General features: G+C 49.1%; 1 protein-coding gene across 1 annotated transcript in view; it reads right to left on the reverse strand.

Moving 5' to 3' along the window:
- Positions 1–22,494, reverse strand: part of LOC120542671 — a 91,198-nt gene that overhangs the window by 44,078 nt on the left and 24,626 nt on the right. Inside the window, exons 11-21 of the mRNA XM_039775276.1 lie at positions 21,618–21,732; positions 21,065–21,201; positions 20,876–20,980; positions 19,760–19,895; positions 16,747–16,860; positions 14,253–14,428; positions 11,796–11,938; positions 6,603–6,709; positions 6,366–6,498; positions 5,036–5,152; positions 673–772 (exon numbers count right to left, since the gene is read on the reverse strand). Of these exons, the coding sequence (XP_039631210.1) occupies positions 673–772; positions 5,036–5,152; positions 6,366–6,498; positions 6,603–6,709; positions 11,796–11,938; positions 14,253–14,428; positions 16,747–16,860; positions 19,760–19,895; positions 20,876–20,980; positions 21,065–21,201; positions 21,618–21,732 (1,383 nt within the window). The remainder of the gene's footprint in view (positions 1–672; positions 773–5,035; positions 5,153–6,365; positions 6,499–6,602; positions 6,710–11,795; positions 11,939–14,252; positions 14,429–16,746; positions 16,861–19,759; positions 19,896–20,875; positions 20,981–21,064; positions 21,202–21,617; positions 21,733–22,494) is intronic.

Consider the following 22,494-nt stretch of genomic DNA (forward strand, 5'->3'; position numbering starts at 1 on the left):
TCTGGCGAGACCCCAATCCCTGGACCAGGATGTACAGAATTTCAAGAAATGTCAGAATGGTTGTAACAAACTCTCACGAGAATTACCAAAGAGTAGAAAAAGGTCTGATGAGAACACAGCAGTCCCAGTAAGGCACTAGAAAGGCGGAGGTGGGAAGGACCCCCATGTCACGTTTCTCGATCCCCTTCTACTGAAAGACGTCCTCGATGCTGGTGCGTCAGTATTGTCTTCCAGATCCAAGGGGTCCAGCGTGCGTCTCATAACCTTATAATGATCTTGCTGATTTGGTGGGCTTCCCCCTTGGAGTGATGTTACCGGCCCACCACACCGTGCTTGCCATCAGTAAATTACAGGACATGTGAAGGATGTCACCACCCACAACAGATATGGCGGGCTGTGTTCGCTCCTCTGGCTTGATTTGATGGAGGTCTTCACTTCATGGGGTCTTCCTCTGCCCAAAAGACCCTCATAGACTGGCACTCCTTCCCTGACATTTTCTAACATCTGCCCACCGGTGGGACCCTCTCAGGGCTTGCATGTCATGCTGGCTAAGGAGCCCCACAGGGTTAGACTAGACGAGGACACACAGAGACACCAACAGGAGGTGACAGTGACAAGGGACCCCTACAGTGACACTGACCTCTTTCTGGACTTTAGCAGAGCAGAGCTTACCCGGGACAGCAGCTGCCCTCTCTCTGTCATGAGCACAGACTGCTGGAGTTCAGAAGACAAATCCTTCATCAAGAAAGGCCCTTCAGGATACGCCTGCCCCCTTCAAAGACAAAAGAGACACACCTGAGGGGACAACATCACAGAAGGACAATGGCGGGCGAACAAAGCGACGGCAGGATGAGCAACAATGAAGAAAATCAAAAAGCAGCACCCGTGAAAATGAGGCAAGAAGAACTCAAGCAGGACTGAGACGAGCCGGGGGTCTTTGGGGTACTTAATACAAATGATAATAATAACTACAAGACACGCACAGCACGGCCCACCAGCACTCCCTACCCTAAAAGACACCCGGCTGTGGCACGGCAGGGACATTCCTGGCTTAGCTGGCGCAGAAGGGAGGAACCGCCGAGTCCGTAACTCCATTTGAACTCTCAGAAACGGGCAAAGCGACGGGCTGCTGGCCAGCGACCTTCAGGGGCACCGGGCGCTTTATGTTTTCAGGATCTGAGGTGTCGGCGCTTCAGGTATGCTGGCACACAGACAGACAGACGGGTGAATGGACAGGCGGGCAGACAGATGGGCAGACAGACGGGGCTCTTCATGTAATGCTCGGTGAGTGAATTAAGAATTTGCACCGCCATTTTTCTCCAATTCTTCCCCAGAAAAGTTGAATTTGTGACTGGCATTGGTTGCTGACCCCTTCAATGAGGTGGGTAAAGGGTCCTTCATGGACAGGTGGCATCAAGAGTGCAGTGGGGTCCCCCTTAGAGAGTAGCCCTGAAAAACAAGGCTATAACAGTAGCCACAACTAAGTGAATAAAGTGCAGTGCCAGATGTCTTCATCCAACACTCCGATTTGAATTTGACTCTTTAAAAATGGGGGCTGAAAGGTTTGCACCTTGTGCAGTTTTCACCATCAAAGACATACACCTTAATAAAAAGACAAGTGTCTGTGTGTCCGTCCGGCTACAATGTCTCTGTCGCAGTATATGCAGTGTTAATGTCTGGGATGCGCCACCTGTTGGAATGCATTTCATTACTGCATGCATTCCAGTAGATGGGGCTCTGCAAACATTAACAGGAAGTCAGAAATCCGCCCATCCGCTTCGTCTGTGTGTCCGTCCGGTTGCTCAGGTTAGGAAGGAACATTTAAAAATAGGCAGAACTTAGAAGAAGGGTCACAAAACGATGATAAAAATACAAAAGAAGGAAATGAGTCTTATTGGCTGACTTTCTTGTACCCGCCCGAGCCTCGTGGACGAGGTTCAGAACTGTCATGCTAACGGGTGGGCAAAGATAACGATAAATCCAAGAGCACGTTGGGAAACCAAAGCCCCGTCATGACTAGCGTAGAGTCACTAAAGTGGGCGACACTCAGTAGTGCCCACCAAGGCACTTTCATGGCACAGAGTGGTCAGGTCGATGAGGGACGGCGAGAGCAAGCGTTGAAAACGGGCACCACGATCTGAAGGGGTAAAGGGGCTGGCTATGTGTTGTGACAGCAGAACAAAAGGCCAAACCCGGGTGTCAAATAACAAACAGGAGGTCAGCGGGACTCCTTAGAGTTCAACATGTGATGGCGCAGCCCGTCTAGATATGGGAAACGAGAAGATCTCCTGGGGCACAAACCTGGACCCTGGCTGTAATCGACAGCTCATAACTCGGCACGTTCTGGGCATGCAGAGTCATCAGGGGCCGCATGCCTGTTATGGCAAAGTGAACGCGCAGCAATGCACCAAACACCACAATGGAAGAGAAGAGCAGCGACATCTGCTGAGCGTCAAGAACAGCGCAGGGGGCGATTCAATGATGAAGAACCTCAAAGCAGAAGAAAGCAACAAGTGTGGACCCCAGTGAGGAGGTGGCCCACCAGCGCCCCACAGAGTGACCATCGAGAAGATCGCCACACAGCTGAAAGCTTTCACGTCCTCACGTCGAGGTTTCTTTGAACAGCGGTGTGGTCAGAGCTGAAAACAGGAGAAGGTGCTGCCAAAAACAGCAAAGGGCCACCAGAAGAAATCAAATACCTGAGGACTTAAAGGAACGGAAAGAAGGAGAAAAGACCAGAAGGACCAGCAGCTCCTCGGCTTTCGCTTACTTTTCATTTGCATTTTATTTTAGGACTAATACAACACAACAAACCCTGCATGTACACACATAAAGGGGCAGCACGGTGGTCCGGTCGTGGCACTGCTGCCTCACGATAAGGAGACCAGGGCTGGCATCTTGGGTCCTCCCAGCATGTTCTCCCCGTGTTTATATGGAATTCCTCCCAGAGACATGCAGGCTGGGTGGACTGGTGGTGTGTGTGTGTGTGTGTGTTCACCAGGTGACATCCACCCACCCCCGTCCCGGGGCTGTTCCTGCCTTGTGCCCGATGATTGTTCTGGTAGGCTCCACATGCCTCGTGGTTCTGCTCTGGATTAGCGGCTTTGCTAGTGGCTGGCTGGCTGTGTGTCTGCCATTTAATTGTATAAAGTACCACCTTGAGGACCACTGCTTTTCTTGACACTCCATCTCGTCTGCCGTACCTGCCCACTAACGTCAATGGCAGGTGACCTCAGCAGTGAGTGTGAAAAGCCAGCTCTACGGCCCAGGGGTCTCATTTATAAAACTTTGTGTGGGTTTGAGTGTGAAAACAGAAAAATGAATATGGCAGAAAATAAACTGGATTGATAAGAGCCGACGTCCGCACATTTCTACCAGATGTGCCCGCCCACAAACCTCCATATATGGACTATGCTAATGACCCTCATACATACGGAGCAGGGCCACAACTTCGTGGACTCCATTTCCCAGCTGCCTCGAGGGTATGGCCCTGATTGGACGTCCACAACGGGCGCGGGGGCGGTCATTGTTTCACCGTTGTTTGTTTGTCAGCACAGTCACCGTGTTGCCCGAGTGGGTATTACGTGGTGGTCCGGCATTAATGTCTTGTCAGGGTACAAGTTCTGTCTCGCCCCCGTCTGCACCGTCTTCGTCGGAAGGAGCGCTGCCACGCATCTCAACCTGAGACGGTCGGACAAACTTTATATTCGTCTCTACGGTTCATCGAGACACGGGGCGGACTCGGGGACGTCGTCGTGGGGCTTTATTGCTGCCTGTTGTATTTGTTATCACCATTTTATCTGATTATTTGTAGATTTCTATTCATTTATTGGATTTCATGGGTCGGGCCACGGCTGAGAATAAATAAATCCCCGTGTGAATCTGAGTGGCACCGGACCGCTGCTCCAATGCAGTGACAATTCTGACAAACTTCATTGGCAGGCAGAGCAGCCCACCTGACATGGTGAGCCCCCGCACCTGAAAGCTCAAAGTAATTCTAGCACCTGTCTCCTCAGTACATGGGGGGGGGTCAGGGACAGGCACAAGGTGCTGGCACCTGAGAGGGCAGCATTACCACCTGTACCACCTGGCACATGTAATGATGTGACTGCTGTCACAATGAACAGTTCAGGCCATAAGAAACAGTGAGGGGTTCAGCCAGTGACGTCACCAACAAGCCAGCCACCGCAATGGCACCGTCACATCTGCCAAGGGTACTCAGCCTCAGAATAAATGAATCGGCAGTTGACCGAGGTCACGGAGACACGACGTTTGTTGTCCCCATCCTGGACGACTTGTGCATTAATGGAAGTCACGGCTTACGGTTAACAGAAAAAGCAGCAGCTTCATTCCCGCTGGGTGCCCTCATTGGAATGCAGTAAAGCGCTCTGCTTGTGTTGGCAAGAACACCGTGCAGAAACTGAATGTGGTGCTTGCCTTGCCAGCCTGTTAATGGCCTCCAGCACAGCGGGCATAACGGAGTGAAGCTTCCTGACCTGAAGTGGCAACGGAAGAAAAACCCAAAAAGTTCTTCAGTGCAAATACGCAGCACTGGCCCTCTTAAAAGGGAACTCAAATGCAGTCTGAATGTCATACTTGTCACTTTTGAGGTGTCATCCAAGTGTCACATTCTAATGGCGGCTTGGCGCCGTGTATTGTCATAGCTGCCCTGCCTGCATTTCCCTACTTGATCGGGGGGGTGGGCCGTCGCCTCCAGAGTTGCAGTAAATGTACGTGTGCGTCCCCCCGTCAAGTCGTCTTTTAGAAATCCCGTCGTTTAATTGGGGAGTCGCGTACGAACACATACGCGTTTTATAAATGAGGCCCCAGGACCTTCACTTGTAAATTCTGGAACGGGCAGCTAACCATGCCAACCCACTCATCACTGGGCAGCTAAATGCAACCCTGAGGGGCTTCATCCAAATTACTGCCTACAGATGGTGGGCATCTGGGGTCAGGTCATCGCCACCTTGGCCCCAGCTCTCGGTCCCAGTGTGTGAGTGTGTACTGCAGCGGGCGAGGACTTTCTGCTTACTTGTATTTGTTCCACAGCAGGCACATGTACTTGATGACCCTCATCTGCAGGGACTCGCTGAGCTCGTGGGCCTCCATAAACTGCACCACCGCTCGGATGCGATTCTGAAAGGCTTCCCTAGAAAGGAGAGCAAAGCAAGAGGAGGACGTCAATGGCGCGAAATGGACAGGCTGGGAGAGACGACACGTAAAGTCACCGCAGGAGACAAATGTGCTGCCCGGGCTGAAGATCTCCAGGAGGTTCAAGCGGGAGCTTCCCGTTCCTTGAAGGGTCCATCACTGGCACGTTCTGGTAGTTGACGTTACTGCTAAATCATTTCATGCAACGCAAGTCCATCAAGTGGGCAGTCATCTTGGTGGCCAGGAGGCGTTCTGGGGGGTGAGAGGTGCAGGGGGTGACACTCCGAGAGCCGTTTGTGTCAGCTCTCCAAGTGTTTTCAAATGGGGATGAAGATTGGCATAGAGCCACTGAAAATCCAAAGCAAGGGGCAGGGAGTGGCACCATCTGAGGCACCAGGGTGAGGGCTTAGATATACTTAGATGATACTTTGTTAAGATCACACTTCTCTGAACATTAGAACATTAGAACACTCTGGACGAGAACCGGCCATTCAGCCCAACAAAGCTCGCCAGTCCTGTCCACTTGATTCCTCCAAGAAAACATCAAGTCCCGAAAAGGCCTGAAAGGCTTACGATTGGACTTTGGAAACAACTGGCCTGGAGGTGCCTTTAGTGAAGCAGCACGTGGTGAGGTCACCTCAGAATATCACCAACCTTAATTTGAAGTGCCCATCAGCAACTAAGATGGTGGACTGCCCACAGGCCTGGGGAGGCCACACCTCTTTGGAGCATGTGACGTCACTGCTGCATGGCCACACCTTTCTTTAGCATCTGGCATCTCTCTTGCTTGGCCACGCCTCTTTTTAGCAAGTCACATCCTTCTAGGATGGCCACGCCTCTTTTTTAGACCACAACTCCCGTTAGCACTGGACATCCTTTCTGATTGGCCCACACCTTGTTGTAGTTGGTGATGTCACTTCTGTTTGGCTCTTAAGCTTTGCTCCTTGTCACTGAAACTGAGCCCCGCTGCCTGGGCGCTGTCATCGGCCTCACCTCAAATGGCGTCGTGCCTGAAGGAGATGACACACTGGCATTGAAAGGAGAGCTTGCCCACGATGGCCTCTGCAGGATGGCGTCTTCCTCAGCTCAGCACACACTCCATGCCTTTTTTGTTGTCTGTTTTTACAGCTGCGTTCTTCTGTTCCCAGATGCTGATGTACGCTCTGCACGCCACAGAAACATGACATGAGGACACGGTGGGGACGCCTTACCTGGCTGCATTGGTGCTGGCAAGAGTGGCGCCGATTTCACTGACAAAGTAGTTGAAGACAAAGACACCAAGAAAGCCGATGGTGATGCAGATGATCTTCTCCAGTGTCGTGTAGGCCCTCACATCACCATACCCTGCAAAATACAAAGCCAGCGTCACACAAACGTCTCAAAGATCTCAGCGCTACAGCAGCTGCTCTGGGGACCCTCTGGCTTGACAAGCAGCCGACGTGACTGACCTGCTGACGTCAAGGTGGCGGCCGACCAGTAGATCGATTTTGAGTAGTGCTGAGGTTCAGTAGAAATGGACAGTCCCATCCGATCCACCCAGGTGCCATTGTCACAGCTGGTGAAAGTTTTAGGCGTTAAATTCATAAAACAAAGCACCTCCAAAAAGACGCTGAAGAGCCCCGGTGACGAGTGACAGGATTTGGGCAAAACTTGAATTTGCAGTAAAACAGCAAAAAAAAAAAAAAAAGAACAAATAGCAAAACAAATTCACAACCAGCAAAGTTTGTGCCATCAGTAGGTACGTCTTCACGTCACCTGCAGCGGTGTCGGGGGCACAACGTGGAAGTGGGAGGCGGCTACAGAGGTGTGTGGCTGCTGGTGACACTGCAGGAGGATCCTGGCCTGGATCAGCATATGGAGTTGGGGGGCACTCAGTCAAATTCAGCAAAGTGCTGGGGCAGACATCAGGGCTCTCGGGGACTTCCAATTACAATGATGATGACGATGATGATGATGATGATGATGATTGCTATTACTATTACAATTTGACACTTTTCGGTTGTTAGACTCACTCACCCAAGCAGTTGTGTTTTTTGTCACTTGCACTCCACGTGTTTTGAAGTTTTTTATTTTAATAATATGGCTTTACCCCAAAACTCAAAGCCAGATCATAAAGTTCTAAGGGACATATTTGTGGAATACTCTGGGCGCTTTCAGGGGCTCCTCTCTGCTCCCCCTCGCTCTGCTAGTCCTGATTAACATCACATGTGCTCTGCCGCTGGCCTGCAGCCTCGAGAAAGCCGAGAAACAGGCAGCCGACTGCCATTCCAACGGGTGGCGAACTTGGGAGGTGGGGGGGGCAGAGTGGAGCAGAAAGCTACCTTGTCTATCCATCCATCTACCTATTATAGTGCCTTTCACTCTATCTATCTATCTATCTATCTATCTATCATATAGTGCCTTTCACTCTATCTATCTATCTATCTATCTATCTATCTATCTATCTATCTATCTATCTATCTATCTATCTATCATATAGTGCCTTTCACTCTATCTATCTATCTATCTATCTATCTATCTATCTATCTATCTATCTATCTATCATATAGTGCCTTTCACTCTATCTATCCATCCATCTACCTATCATATAGTGCCTTTCACTCTATCTATCTATCTATCTATCTATCTATCTATCTATCTATCTATCTATCTATCTATCTATCTATCTATCTATCTATCTATCTATCTTTCTAGGGTGAGGTAAAGGGTGCACACTGTCCGGGGACATCAACCCCAGAATTAGAAGACTCAAACCGTTATCATGTCCTTGTAAAGCTGGACGGTGTCTCTGATAATTCTGAGGTGACAGGCAGGGTTGGAGATCCCTAATGGGTCACCTCAAAACCAGTTCCCAGAAAGAGAGAGGTAGTGACAGTTGGGGACTCAATCATTAGGGGGATTGAAGCGCAGGTGAGCTCCAGAGAGAGAGAGTCTTGCCCGGTGTGTTGTCATCTGGGGGCACAGGTGGGGGACCTCCCTGGAAGGGTGGCTAGGCTCTTGGCCAGAGTGAGGGTGGATCCAGTTGTCATTGTCCATGTTGGAACAAATGACATACATAAGGGTGATCTGTCAGTTCTGTGATCCAAATTCAAAGAGGTAGGTGCCAAGCTCAGGAGCAGAACTGTCAGGGTGGTCTTCTCTGAAGTTCTGCCTGTGCCACGCACATGTCCCAGTAGGACTGAGGAGATTAGAAGGTGTAATGTGTGGCTCAGATCTTGGTGCACAGGATTATGGGGCATTGGGACTCCTTTTGGAACAGATGGGACCTGCTTTGCTGTGACGGGTGACATCTGAACTGGAGGGGCACCAATGTATTTGGGGGGGGTGTATGTGTAGGCTAGTCGAGGATTGGGGTGCAGGGAGTTTAGGACAGGCCAGGTTTAGATCTGAACATGGAGGAACAAACAATGTAAATTCTAAACAAACATTTAAATGTACAGTAGAAGGAGTAACACATTAAAAATAGCTTTAAGTATCAAAAATAAGGGAAGTGAGTCGGAGTCGTGTGTGGCCGAGCAGAATTCTGATGTTATAGCAATAATGGAAACCTGGCTAAGTAACAAAGATGGGGACGAGTGTAACGTAGAGGGGTAGACATTCATAGGAAGGACAGACAGGACCGTAAAGGAGGTGGGGTGCTTTTTATGCCAAACAGAATTTAAATGTCAGTCCTCTTCAGTTGGTCTTAGTGAGGACGTCGGGCTTCACCTGGAGAATATTAGGGAAAGGAGTGTGTTGTAGACCACCCAATTCAGACAGTAATTCAGTCAATGCACATCTTTATTCATTTTAAGAAGTTTACAGGGTCTTTAATTATCTGAATATTAACCGGGATAACCTTAGAGATGGCGGCGCACAAGAGCAGGCGTTTGTAGACGTAATCAGCGACTGTTTGTTAACACAGCATGTTAATGAGGCCGGTTTGGGTTTAGTGTTCAGGAGGGAATTGAGGGTCTCGAGGTGATTGGACCACTAGGGTCACGTGACCACAACGTCATACAGTTCTCAGTGTTTTGTAAGAGTGCAGATACAAAGACTAAAATTGTGAAGTTGAACTTTGGTAGGGCTAAAGTCTGAGTAGGATACACTGAGATAAGCTTTTAAATGTGGAGACAGTCGAGGAGCAGTGGAGCAGGTTTAAAAACGTAATGCTGGACAGACACAGACCTAAAATATGGAATTAATAGGAAACTAAAAAAAAACTTCACGGTGGATTAATAAAGAGTTAAAAAAGAAGTTGCAAAGGAAAAAACAGACGAATAAGGCATATAAGACTAATGAGTGCAAAGTGAATCGTAGAGCGTAGGAGAACATGAGGACCACCATCAAGAAGGACATCAGGGGGGCTAAAAGACAGCTGGAGAGGAGCGACAGAGAAGGTGAGAGACGACCACAAGAGACTCTTTAAATAGGAAGAGGACAGTCAAGGAGGAGGTGAAGAGCATCAGGACGAGTAAAGGGGGACTGAAAGATACAGAGAGTGAGATAGCGGACCCCTAAAGTCACATTTTAAGGAGGTCTTCACAAGTGATAACCTCAGAGCAGTAACAGGGACTACTAAGGAGGTGCTGAGGGATTAGAAATAAAAGAGAGAGAAGAGCTGTGAAGATTAAAGAGGCTGAAATCACACAAATCACCAGCAGCAGATCATACGGACCCTCAGGGGTCTTAAGGAGGCCAGCGAGTGCAGATAGAAACCCTGGACACGTATTTATAGGACGTCACTGAGCACTGGGGAGACTCTGAAGGACTGGAAAATGACAAATATCATCACGTTATATAGAAAGGGTGAGCGGGCAGATCAGAGCAACTACCCGCCAGTAAGCTTAACGGGCATCACAGGACAATTAATGGAAGGAATTATTAAGGAGAAGATGGGGCAACACCTGGCAAGGACAGGACAGTCAGTGTGGGGTCAGACGAGGGAGGTCGAGTTTTACTAACAGGCTGGAATTCTATGAGGAGGAAACAAAAGGAGACGACCAGAGAGGAGCAGATGAGATTAGTGATGTGGACTTTCAGAAAGGATATGATGAGGTGCCATCTGAGAGGGTGGGCATCAAACTTAAAGAAGTTAGAGTTCAGGGTATGGAGTGTGAATTGGCTCAGACACAGGAAGGGTGATGGTGTGAGGAACCAATCAGAATTGGGTGACGTTAAGAGTGGTGACCAGCAGGGGGCAGTGAGGGGGCCGCTGCTCTTTTAATATCTAGAAATGATTTAGATAGGAATATAAAGAACAAGCTGGTGAAGTCGGCAGATGATACCAAGATAGGTGGATTGGCAGATCACAGGGAATCTGTTAAATCGTCACAGAGGGACTTGGACAGCAGACAGGCTCAGGCAGATTTGTGGACGATTCAGTTAATGTAAAGAATGACACACAGGAAGTCAAAATGTGAGGTTTGAATACACGATGGGCTGTTGGTAAATCGAGAGTCCACCTTATGAGACACCGACAGACAGTGTTCAGAAGCCATTACGATGTGTGGAGTTCAAGTCCCAGGAGGTTCTGCTCAAGCTTTATAACGTACTGGTGAGGACTCATCTGGAGTCCTGGGTGTATTTTTGTTCTCCAGGCCACCTAAAGGACATAGCAGCACAAGAGAAGGTCCAGAGAAGATGACTCGGCTGATTCAGGGCTACCAGGAGATGAGTTATGAAGATGAAAAGAACTGAGCCTTCTCAGAGATGAAGAGGAGACTTGACTGAAGTGTTTAAAATGATGGAGTGAATGAGTCCAGTGGATCAAGATGGGGACTTCAATGAGGTCCTCAAGAACACTGGGGTGACGCAGTTGGAAACTCGTTAAGGGTGAATTTCACACAGACACATGGACTAAGTGACCAAGTAGTGTGGTGGACAGGAGGACTTTAGGGACCCTCAAAAACTCAAGAATTAAGTGGACAGGACTGGTGGGCTTTGCGGGGCTGACTGGCCTGTCCTCGTCCAGATTGTTCTGATGTTCTCAGGTTTGCACTCCATGCTGAGGTCACGACAGCTAAGGGGCTTCTGATTTTTTTCTAATGTGTTTTGTGGGTGGTCCCACCTGCCAGTCACCTCCAAGACATCCAGAGGGTCCCACCACAGCACTTGGTAGTTCATTTCAAGTGACCGAGGACCTGGGCGTGGACAAACATGACTGACAGCTGCCCCGCCCCTTTCTGACGCAGTTTGTGTTCGAGGGGATCCCCGTCAGCGGAGCTCAGTGGCCGTTCACTCTAAAATGGGCGTCGCATTACCGCTGTGCCTCGTTACTGTGCCCTTTTTCTGTGGTGGTCTTTCTTCATCAGTGGCCAATGACTGTTGAAACAGTTTCAGACAGGAGTGCAGACTGCGTCCTGCAGTGTTGCTCTAATTTCAGGCCGAAGGCCACAACTCAAACAATGAGTGCCAGAATGGGGCCGGGCCGGTGAGCGGGAGCGGTGAGCGGTGAGCGGTGGTCTTCAGGCTGTGCTACCTCAGGACTTTAGTGCACGGAATTCTCGAGGTTCACGTCTGCTCCCCTGTGGCACAAAGTCGTCCAAATCGATCCCAGTGCTCCGCATGAATGAAGTAAAGCTCCCCCCCGCACCCCACCACGCTCCAGCCCACCGATAACGACCTCGAGACAAAGTGAGCGCGGACTCCCTGCGACTTACCTGATATAATAACAGCCACTCAAATAGTAAATCCCACCGCTGAAGTGAATGGAGAAGAAGACTATGAAGGCGCTCTTCAGAGCTCTGTACAGGAACAAGTTCTTTTCCGGATTGTTTTCCATGCTCACAAAAAACATGTAAATCTAAAAGAAACAGAAAGACAGACAGATGAGAAATGCGCTGGCGCCGCTCCGTGTCGAGAGGCCAAAGGAAAACACAGGGCTGAACACAGGGAGGCGACGTTGAGATTCTGGGATCGCCGCTCTACTCCTTTCTTTTCGTGTTGATTGTTCTTGGAGTTCTTATTGTTCTCTTTATTAACATTTCAGCTCATGGACGCCACCATCTGATGGCCATGGTGACCCGGCAGTAGCTCACGTTGGTCACTTATGAACGTCCAAGTTTACAAAATGAGTCTTTGCATTGCCTCTTCTGGGCATCTAGAAGGTCTCGAGTGCCCTTTGACTGCCTCTTCAGTATCCTGTTACCCAGAAATAACCTCAGGTCCGGACTTTAGGGTCCCAATGGTCCACCATACTACGCCGAGTCTGGCTTTATAAGGCTTCACAGGCTTCCTTCAGGGTGGTCCTCAAACCTCTGCGGTGACCTGACGTCTCCGGACTCGGCTGTCTTATTTTTGTCCATTAGCGACGGCCTGCTTACCTTTGAAATCCCAACCTTTCATGGCCGCTCCACTCCAAACATTTCCTTTGCATTGCTATGACGTGCAAACTCCTGCATGAGGGTCTTAACAGGCGTGGCAGACGCCCCTTTAGTGGAAGGTCCGGGGGAGAGAGCCTATGCAGGACATTACCTCCCCCAGAGCACTAGAGGGCAGCCCACCTTGGCGTGCAGCGGTGCCCTGGGTTTGGAACTTGGAAGCTGAGCCCTGCTGGGCGCTCGTGGTCACCACCAGGGGGTGCCGGGAGAGCCACTGAGCCCCTAAGTGCTGCACTTCTGCCACACCTGGACGTCAGACCAACCTCAGGGTGTCTTATAAAAGGAGTCAGCGGCCAAACTCGGAGAGCCGGAGTCGGATGGGAGAAGACGAAGCTCACCGGGAGGAAGAGAGAAAGAAAAAGCCTGTGTGTGTGTGTGTGTGTGTGTGTGTGTGAGTTTAGGACTTGTGCCTCTGTGCCACTCTGGGTCGGGTTTGGGGTGGCAGGAGCGCCCTCTGCAGGCCGCACTGGCTAAGTGATCAGTAGATCTGAAATTCAAATGAAACAGAGAGCATTCTGGGGCCGAGGTGGGCTTCACAGAACATTCTAGAGCAGAAACAAAGGAAAAGACGGCGCGGGGCCTCAGGTCGGGCGACAATCAGAAACAGCAACATCCTCCTCTGACGGCCTTATGGAAAAAGATAACGAAAGGTCGCAGCCGGAACGGTGGACGGGTGATTCGGACTTCAACGAGTTTCATTGGAAGCAGCCAACAACGCCGTTGAAAGAGCAAGAAGTCTCGTTGAAAAGTTTAATGGCCGACTGACAAAGGACGCGGAGCACAAAACGCTTTACTGTTTTTTTACTGGCCGTTGTAAGAATTCGGGGCGAACGTCGCAGACCTACAAGCGTGCAGCTCAGAGTCAAAAGAGCCCGATGGAGCGACCTCTACAGGATGGGACGAGCGCCGCGGAGCGCGCAGCTGTTGGACGAGCCCTACGTCCCCCCGTGCTCTTTTCAAGTCTCCTCGTAACCCCGAAGATCACCACCACCCAGACAAGATGGCATCGTCATTTGAGTGTGTTGGGGGCTCCAGACAAGCCTGGAAATGCCAAAGCACAGGCACTACGCTCAGGACTGGAGGGGGACAGCACTGATCTCGGACCACCCTGGAAGTCGGCACGCATTCCCAGCCTACTGAAGACCCCAGAACTGTGCTTTAGTTCCAGTTTTTTTTTTCTTTTGTTTAAACATTCACTGCATTGTTGCTGTTAAAGGGGGGGGGGGGGTCTCCAGGAGACCCCAGGACACCATCCCATTTTTCTCGTCCAATCAGACTCTTTTAAATGAGATTTTCTTACTTTTGCTGCCGTTGTTGGGCTGTTAAGGGCACCTCGTGTGGTCAGCTGCCGTATTCCCATTAATGGAGAGAGGCTGAAAAGGGCCGTAAGGTGAGCGGGCATCTGCTTTGGCAGTTGGCACAGGTGTGGAGTCGGGCTCAGATCTGAAGACAACCATTTATTCTGCATATGCCAAGCCAGGAAGCAGTCTGGGAAAGCAGCGTAACTGAGAGTCGACGTGTTAGTGTGTGGACCGTCTAGTGGCGGGCACCATGGCACAGATGAATAAAGTCTGCAAGTGCTGCCAGTGTTTGTCTGAAAACTGAGTGTTCATTTCTAAGTGAGCTCATTTAAAACGCTGGTGACAGTGCCAGGGTGCCAGGGTACCCCGTAATGGAGCAGCAGACCTCAGCAGCCCTGCCTCAACGTGTCTCGGACCCCGGATGAGCTGCTTTTACCTTTCGGATCCAAAGAAGACGGTTCAGTCTCAGCAGCCCGAGTAAGTTCCAGCTCTTGACTTGATGCTTGTGCACAAACGAGAAGATCTCCAAAGGAAAAATGGCGAGGAGGTCAAAGTGCACATTCCAGGACTCCTTGTAGTTCTTGAAGATGCTCCTTAAATCTGACAAGTTTCCTAGAAGAAGCAAAAGTTAACATGGAAATGCCATCACGTTGATGTATTGGGGGAGCAGGTCAGATTCCTGGACTCGTGGAGCAGGCGGTGGGGGGGGGTCCTTCTCAAATAGGCCCCTGGGGGTCGGTGGTGAGTCGAGTCAGGGGCTGCGCCCGCTGGGTCATTTCTTAGCACTTTTAACGAGATTTTCACAGCGGACGGGTGGTGGACATGTGACATCGGCGGGATTTCGTGAATTACTAAGGTGTGCTGGAGTTTAGCCACAAGTCAGAAGGTGAGGCGGAAAACGAAACTTGGAGGAAAGAAACAGAAGGAGGTTAAGAGATCACGCGGCGGGAGGGCAGGGCAGGTGGCATCGGCTTTGTAGAGCATTTTAAGGGAAGCGGGGCCGATGACTTGTGTCTGGCCAGCAATGAACGACGGCGGACCCAACAACAACATTTATTTATATGGCACAAGAGTGTGTCCCCAGAGTCCCCAGAGTGTGGCAGTGCCCTGGCGAGCTGTGGGTTATCGGCTAAGCAGTGGCGTAGTTGGCTTGCTGAAGGCCCCCTGTGCTGCGCCCTGGGGTGGGCCGCTCCTGTCTGGCATAACTCTTACTAATTTATTCGCCACGAGATCCTCGGGGCCAGCTGGGCAGTGGTGTCCAGGACCGCGTCACCATCAGATCACGAGCTGGTGCTCTCTAAATGCAAGTTTGAAATCGCTTTATTACTGGTGCAGTAAGATGGCAAAAATAAAATAAATTGTGGGACTGGCGTGTGGGAGGTGTGGGTAGTCGTAGACGTGTGAGATGTGGACCCGCTGACTTTTGAAGATGATTCAAATGTAACGTAAGATACAAAGCAGAAACTGTCCAGTGCTATAAAACAAAGCCATTTCGGTTAAAACGACGACACCACGACACCCAAGTCCTGAGACAATGGATGTCATCACAAATCCTCACGCCAGTGACACTAATGCACAGTCAGACACACCTAAGGTACACAATAAAACCGATGACAGATACGTACGTTAAACTGTTAAAGCTTACAAAGGTGGACCTGACCGACAAGCCACAAATCGGACCTTCAAATACCCGCTTGTGTGCCTTCTGTCGCCCAAAAGTCTCCACCATGTTTGACAACTGAGAGGACTGCCAAGCCACTCAGTCTGCCTTGTGATGTGGTGATTCACTTTTGATGACAATCGTCTACACGCAGCAACAGCCATTGGTGTAGTCGGCAGGAACTTGTGGGCACTGAAAGTAGACGGCGGTGCACAGCAACAGTTCAGCTACTCCGAAAACAGCCGACTCGGTTGACAGGATGGACTGAAAGCAGCAGTCGAGCGGAAAACGCCAGTGAAATGTCGGCGCAATGGCGTTCAGCAAGAAGATCGGCGTCAGCCATCGAGGTCAGAGTTACAATACAGTGCAATACCGTTTATTTTTGTAGAGCCCAAAATCACACAAGGACTTTACCAGGCCCTGCCTCTTGACGGCCCCCCAGCCTCGACTCTCTAAGAAGTCAAGAACAATAAACCTTGAAGGGAAAAAAAATGGAAGAAACCTCAGGAAAGGCAGTTCAGAGAGAGACCCCCATTACCAGGCAGGTTGGGCGTGCAGTGGGGGTCAAAAAGAAAAAGGGGGTCAACACAACACAACACACAGAACAGAACACAAGTCATCCTCAATACAAGTAGAATTCAACAGTAGATGATATCCCATAATAGGATTTTGGAGTCCTGGAGACCTCCCCCTATTGGCCTGAAACAGCACTGGGCCAGCCAATCCGATGACAGGACTCCTCTACCCAACAATTCCTGTGATCTTCCATCAGAGGTGACTTTACCTGAGGCAGGCAGGTGGGCAGTGGGCACCAAGTGGCACATTTGAGTACCGAGAAGAGAAACAGAAGAGGTGAGGGTGAGTAACACATGAGAACCGTCGCATTACTGAGGTTTTAGTGCTAATGACAGACAGTCTGGTCAGCTGATCAGCAGCTCTAGTCAGGGTGTGCTGAACTGAAGTGGTGAGTCTTGAAAAGCTGAGACCGAAGGGGCATCTCCTCTTATAGCAGCAGGCAGACCACCCCACAGTTTAGGGGGTCCTGTAAGTAAAAGCTCGACCTCCTCCTGTTATTTTATTAATCCTGTGAGTCCTAAGCAGAGCGGCATCTTGAGATCTTAATGTGCGCTCAGGTTTGTAAGTTCAGACCAGTAAGCCAGACCTCCGCCATTTACACACAACAAATGCCAGCCATCACACAAATAAAGAAATACATAAAGGTTAGTGTGTTCCTCTTCAAAGGAAATCATAAGAAATGTGTGCCACTTACCATCCCTGGATATGATTTGGGTGCGAAGAGTGATGATGATGTCTGCAACTGCTATGATGTCAACGGTGTAGGCCAACAAAATGAGCAACAGTCTGGAAGGAGACGAGTAAAAACCTGCAGAAAGAATCACACGATGGCTGCAGTCAGAGGCACAGAGCGGCACGACGTTCTCCATTTTCCTCACACGCCTCCCTAATCTTACTGCAAGGAAACGGGAATCGTGTTGGTTTACCTGTGGCTCTCAGACTTGAGTCCGGGCCTCACAGCTCCAAGCTGAGCCGTAGCCCAGACTCAAGAAGCAGGCTTTGGACCACCGCAGGCCCAACACAACACGAGGTCAAGGACTACAAACTCCGAAAGGCTTCAAGAGGAACCGTAAAACTCTGATGGGGGGGCTGCTCTGCTGGCGACCCCTGCACGTCGACGGTCTCGTTTAAGTAACGGTAAGGACTCGTCATGAGAGATTAGATCCTGGCAGGCGGGACTGCTATTTATAAAACGACAAACTGAAATGAGTGCCAAACACCAAATTCACAAAAGTCTTTGAATCGGAGGTGACAGTGACCGTGACTGTGGTGGAGGAGATGCCCGCAGTCCCAACACAGAAGTGGTAAGCGGAGTGGACTGCATAGGAAGCTTCAGCTATGGACAGCAATGTCTCCACTACCCTGCTACGTGACGTGCCAACGTGGGGTCTTTGAGAAGGAAAATCGATGGGCTTACTGTTAAAAGCACATTAGACACAAAACTCAGAGACTCAAGTATCTGACGCCACCTTCTTTATAGGGGCGAGCCCAGAAGGGGCGGGGTTTCTCTGGGCAGTGGGGTGGGGTCAGTCATCCTTCTTAGCTGTGGGGAAGAAAGGAGAAGACAATGTTAGAGTCGGCGCCTTCTGTCGTCCCGTCCAGAGCCAGCAAGGTGGACCCCCGACACGCGTGAGTGACTATATCGACAGTACGTATTTATAGAGACGTGTACGTATGTACCCACCGTCACACACGCGCACATGGGAGGCAGGCTAAGGGCATAACTGAGGGTGAGCTGCAGAGTCCGGGGTTGACGAGGCGCACTAATGCCTTTTCTTCCTCTTCCGCAGACGTCCAGAAGGGAAGAGCAATTAAAGCCCCACCTACTTCTGACACCAGACCACGCCCTCCTGCTGCCCATATCCCGCCCCTTCTTGCTCAGCCCAAGACCTCCGCTCACCACGTCAGTCTTACTTCGGACTCGGTCTCTTTTGACGACTCATTACAAACTGCATTCTGTTTTAATATGGGGTGGGGCGGGGTGGACCCCCAAACATTCCTTTTGTTCTCTTGCCTTTTACAGCTCATTTAAATATTACGCCACAAATAACCATAAGTGTGCAAACTTCAATGAAATCTCTCTTCCCAGAACACTTTTTTTGCTAATTTCTAATATTTGAATCTTTCGTGTTGTGCTCCTCAGTGCTACAAGAACCCCAGAGCTGCCACTTTTCTGGCCCCCTCATCACCGTGGTCTCCCAGCCCACCCATGAATGCAGCACATAAGGCACACGCGTGCTGTGAGCCTCGTGTTTTCCGTACATAAAGGGTCAAGTCTGCTGCTGAACTCGCCGGGCACGTTAACCCCTTGTACAGTGGCGGCTGCGTCAGGCAACACATGATTGGCTGTCAGAACCAGAGGTGGGCATGACGATGGTGGACGGTCAGCTACACTCAGCCAGTGATTTTCAGTCGCTTGAAGTGACGAAGACCGGTGACGCGATCAAACCTGACATGAGAAGTCACGTGATCGGCCAAGAGCACACCTGCCTGAACTAAACTTGTTGATCATGGACTGAATGATGATGGAGTCCAACAGCTGATTTAGGAGCCGCTTAAGGGTTTACAACTCCAGCTCTTGGGGGGCGGTGGACCTGCAGAGGAGGTGAGAAAAGATCCAAGGAAGTTGAAGCCTCACAAATCAGGGATCTAATGAAGGGAAGGCTCCTTGAAGATTGCTGTGGTGAACTCTCAAGACTCTCGTGTTGCTCCCTTAGAGAGCACCGAGTGGCAAAGCTTTGAGGAGCTCTGAAATGGGGTCAGATCCAAAAACATGACTGGCCAATCAGAATAAAAGACCAGTTGAGCAGGAGATGCTGCGCCTTCACCCTGCTTGCCTTATCACAGAGACTGGCAGAGATTCTAGCTGATGCCATGTGGTCCTCTGGAGGGCATGATGGGTACAGCTGCATATCATCGGTGTAAAGATGTGGGCAGCACAACTCCTGCTCCAGGCGTTAGTCATGTCACGTGTGGAGGACTGCGACTTGCTGCTGGCAGGACGCCTGGCATGTGACACCAAGCCACGGCAGAGGATTCAAAATGCAGTGGCATTCAGGTGTTGATCTGGACGAGCTGGGCGCGTGTCACTGCCCTCATCAGATGTCCGCATTGGCTCAACGTAATGGCATGAACTCTTGGTGCTGGCCTACCGAGTGGTCAATGGATCAGCACCTGCTTAAATGGAGACACTTGTGAGGTCCTCTGCTCCTTCTGGACCACTCAGGTGTGCCATTGAACAGCATCTGGTGATGCCACCTCTGTGTGCTACCGTACCTCCGTCCAGACTTTATTCATGTGCAGCTCCCACTGGGTGGAACCTTCATTTGTAATTTGGGCTCCCTCCAAAGTTTCTGAAGACCCTCTGGAGTGGTGAATTTCTACCAAAGTCCTATCAGCTGGCAGGTTTTGGGAAAGTCACTGGTGGTTTGCTGTGAGCTCTTCATTTGTGGTGGTCAACGTTAACAACTTGTCCTGTCACACATTTTGTTTCCAAAGTGTCCCCAGACCAATGTTTTGTAAGTTGCTTTGGATAAGAACTTCTGTTTTAAAGCGTTTGCCCCTTTTGGACAGCAGGACGTTAGGACCCTTCCATACTGGACTTAACTGGAGTGACGTATATTTAGATAGGACTGGTGAGCTTTGTTGGGCCGGATGTCCCTTTGCCGTCTGATTGCAATTTTAGCATTTAAAAAAAAAATACAAACCTGGCACTTCTGAGACTTGGGTGAACAGGACCACCCAGGTTTCCAGGGTCACTCCAATCACAAGGCACAAAATATAGAAAATCGTCCAACACTTTTTAAACCAGGAATCAGGTTTGATGGTCTTCTTCCAAAAGACCTAAAAAGGACACAAAGAGAAATAAACATGGCATCTAATGACAGTGACACTGTCTGTGTAAGGACCTTGGGGACTAAGCAGGGAACCTCAGTCAATTTCAGCCACCATGGCTGCCGACCTACAGTGGTCAGCAGGGCTCATTAGGGCTTATTGTAGCCTCAGTTTCAGGGCCGCTCACTCGACTTTTGAGTCTCTTCTGTCCTCGTCAGCTTTTGTTTTCTCTTTGACAGCCTACAGTCCGTCTTGTCTCTTAAACTGACTTCACGATGACAAAAAGGGTAGAAGTTTAAACATCGAGGAAAGTCACCTGGACTACACAGTTGGGCTTCACCCACCCAGATGGCAGCAAAGGATACAAGACAGACGGAGTCCCGCGCACATCAGGGATTCGTTTTCCTTACAGAGTGAAATCAAATTCCAGCCGTTGCTGTCAGAAGAAAGTGACGCCAAAGTCACTGTAGAGACTACCAGACACTGAGCCCTAGAAGTCCACTTTGGTTGTCACATTTAAGGCAAAAAATCCTGTGTGGTCCTGGAGGTGGACAGGCCTGACTCTGAATGTTTAGACAACGCCAACCTGCACACCGTGTTTTGGTTCTGCTTGTGAGATACGAGGGGGGGACCCAAAAATGCACAGAATTAGACAAGAATGTGAGAGTTGGTCACAGTGGTCAACTATACTGGGGGTCTGCTTAGTTAGTCTGCTGCCAATGATGCAAATTTCATTTATTCAACAATCACACAAAGGACTCTGTGGATATATAGCGCCTTTCACATCCATCTATCTATCAATCAATCAATCAATCAATCAATCAATCAATCAATCTATCTATCTATCTATCTATCTATCTATCTATCTATCTATCTATCTATCTTATTGTGCCTGTCACATTTGTCTTGAACAGACTCTTCCAAAACTTGACAAGGCCACAGCCTCGTGACGGAGTTCCATTTCGTTCCGATGTCCGCCTCCCACTTACCTTTTTTGTGGACCCTTCCAGTGTTTTCATCACGGCTCCTGGCAGTTTGCCCAGTTGGCTCTCGGCGTTGGCCACGAAGCTATTGAAGATGTGCTGGTCTTCGATCTTAGTGAAAATGAGAGAAGGTCATCGTGCAGTTTAAAGGCCTTCCCTTTTTGCCAGAGAGTCGCCGCGCCGCGCGTCGCATACCTTCAGCTTGTCCGCTATGTTCTTGTGAAAAACCACAGACTGAGGGTTGCTTGCGATGCCAAAATTAAAGGCGTCCTTCAGGGGATAAATGGAGTTGAAAAGACGCGTGTTGGCAGCTTCTCTTACTTTTTCTCCATCTATGAGAGGAAGGAAAGATTTGGAGAGTCGCATTTTAAAAAAGCAGAACACAAATGATGATATGTGCGCTAATGGGGCGAATTCCATGTGTGGTGAAGCACCATCTGCATTGTGAACTTCTTTGTGAAGCCCAACTTCATCTTTCTCTGAAAACGCCACTTCTGAGGGAGTCGCCTCACTCGACGCTCCCCTGCACTGCCCTTCTGATCTCTCAATACACACACAGAGTCACCGGAGGAACGGCCGACGTCCAAGCGTAACCAGCATTTCATTTGACGTTATCACAACACGGGCGGCTCAGATGTTCTCGAGTGCATCTTCTTATTTCTCGAAATGTTAATTTGGCTTTCCACACAGCACAGCAAACTCCCCGTAAGTTAAGTAAATTCAATGTGAATAAATAAATGACACATACCTTCCGGAAAGTCGGGGAACAAACTCAGAAGGTCATCCTGATGTAAGAGATAAATCTCGCAGGTCGTGGCGGCACAGAGCGTCACATTTCTGGGGATCCTGAAGATCAAATTTATCTTAAGAGAAACAGAACAAAAAAAAAAAAACGAGCCCATTAATGCGAGGGTCTGGGTACCCAGGGGGGTCGCTTTGTTGGCACCGCCGTTCGTTCGGTTTGCCGTTCTTGTGATTTTTACCGTTTACCGTTGCTTACTTTTAGGTTTTGGCCTTTTAGGCCAATTTAATGTTCGCTGCTTTTTGCCTAACAAATCTCAAACAATAAGATCATTAGAAAACAGAAAAATATGAAAAAATAGAAAACATATAAAAATAAATAAAAATATAAAACATAAAAATATTAAAAATATAAAACAGACAAATATAAAATATAAAATGTTAAAAATATAAAACATAAAAATAAATATATAAAAATAAGCAGAAAAACATTAAAAATTATAAAACATAAAAATAAATTTATAAAAATATAAAATATAAAAATAAATATATAAAAATAAGCAGAAAAACATTAAAAATATAAAACATAAAAATAAATTTATAAAAATATAAAATATAAAAATGTTAAAAATATAAAACACAAAAATAAATAAATATTTAAAAATATCAAACAAAACTACATTTGAATTCCCGGCGATTCGAGCCCAACGTGAAAACTTCTCAGCGGTAGTTGGGCTCAATCGATCGAGAATGGCGGCGACAGACGAAGTACGACACGAGGCAGCTAATCGCTTTCAAGCTCATCGGCGCTCATTCCGCCACTAATTACCAGCGACTTGCCGTCTGCAGTGTTACGCCTTAAATTCAAATTATGATTTGTTCAT

Source organism: Polypterus senegalus, chromosome 13 (genome assembly GCF_016835505.1).
Source record: "Polypterus senegalus isolate Bchr_013 chromosome 13, ASM1683550v1, whole genome shotgun sequence".
NCBI lineage: Eukaryota > Metazoa > Chordata > Cladistia > Polypteriformes > Polypteridae > Polypterus > Polypterus senegalus.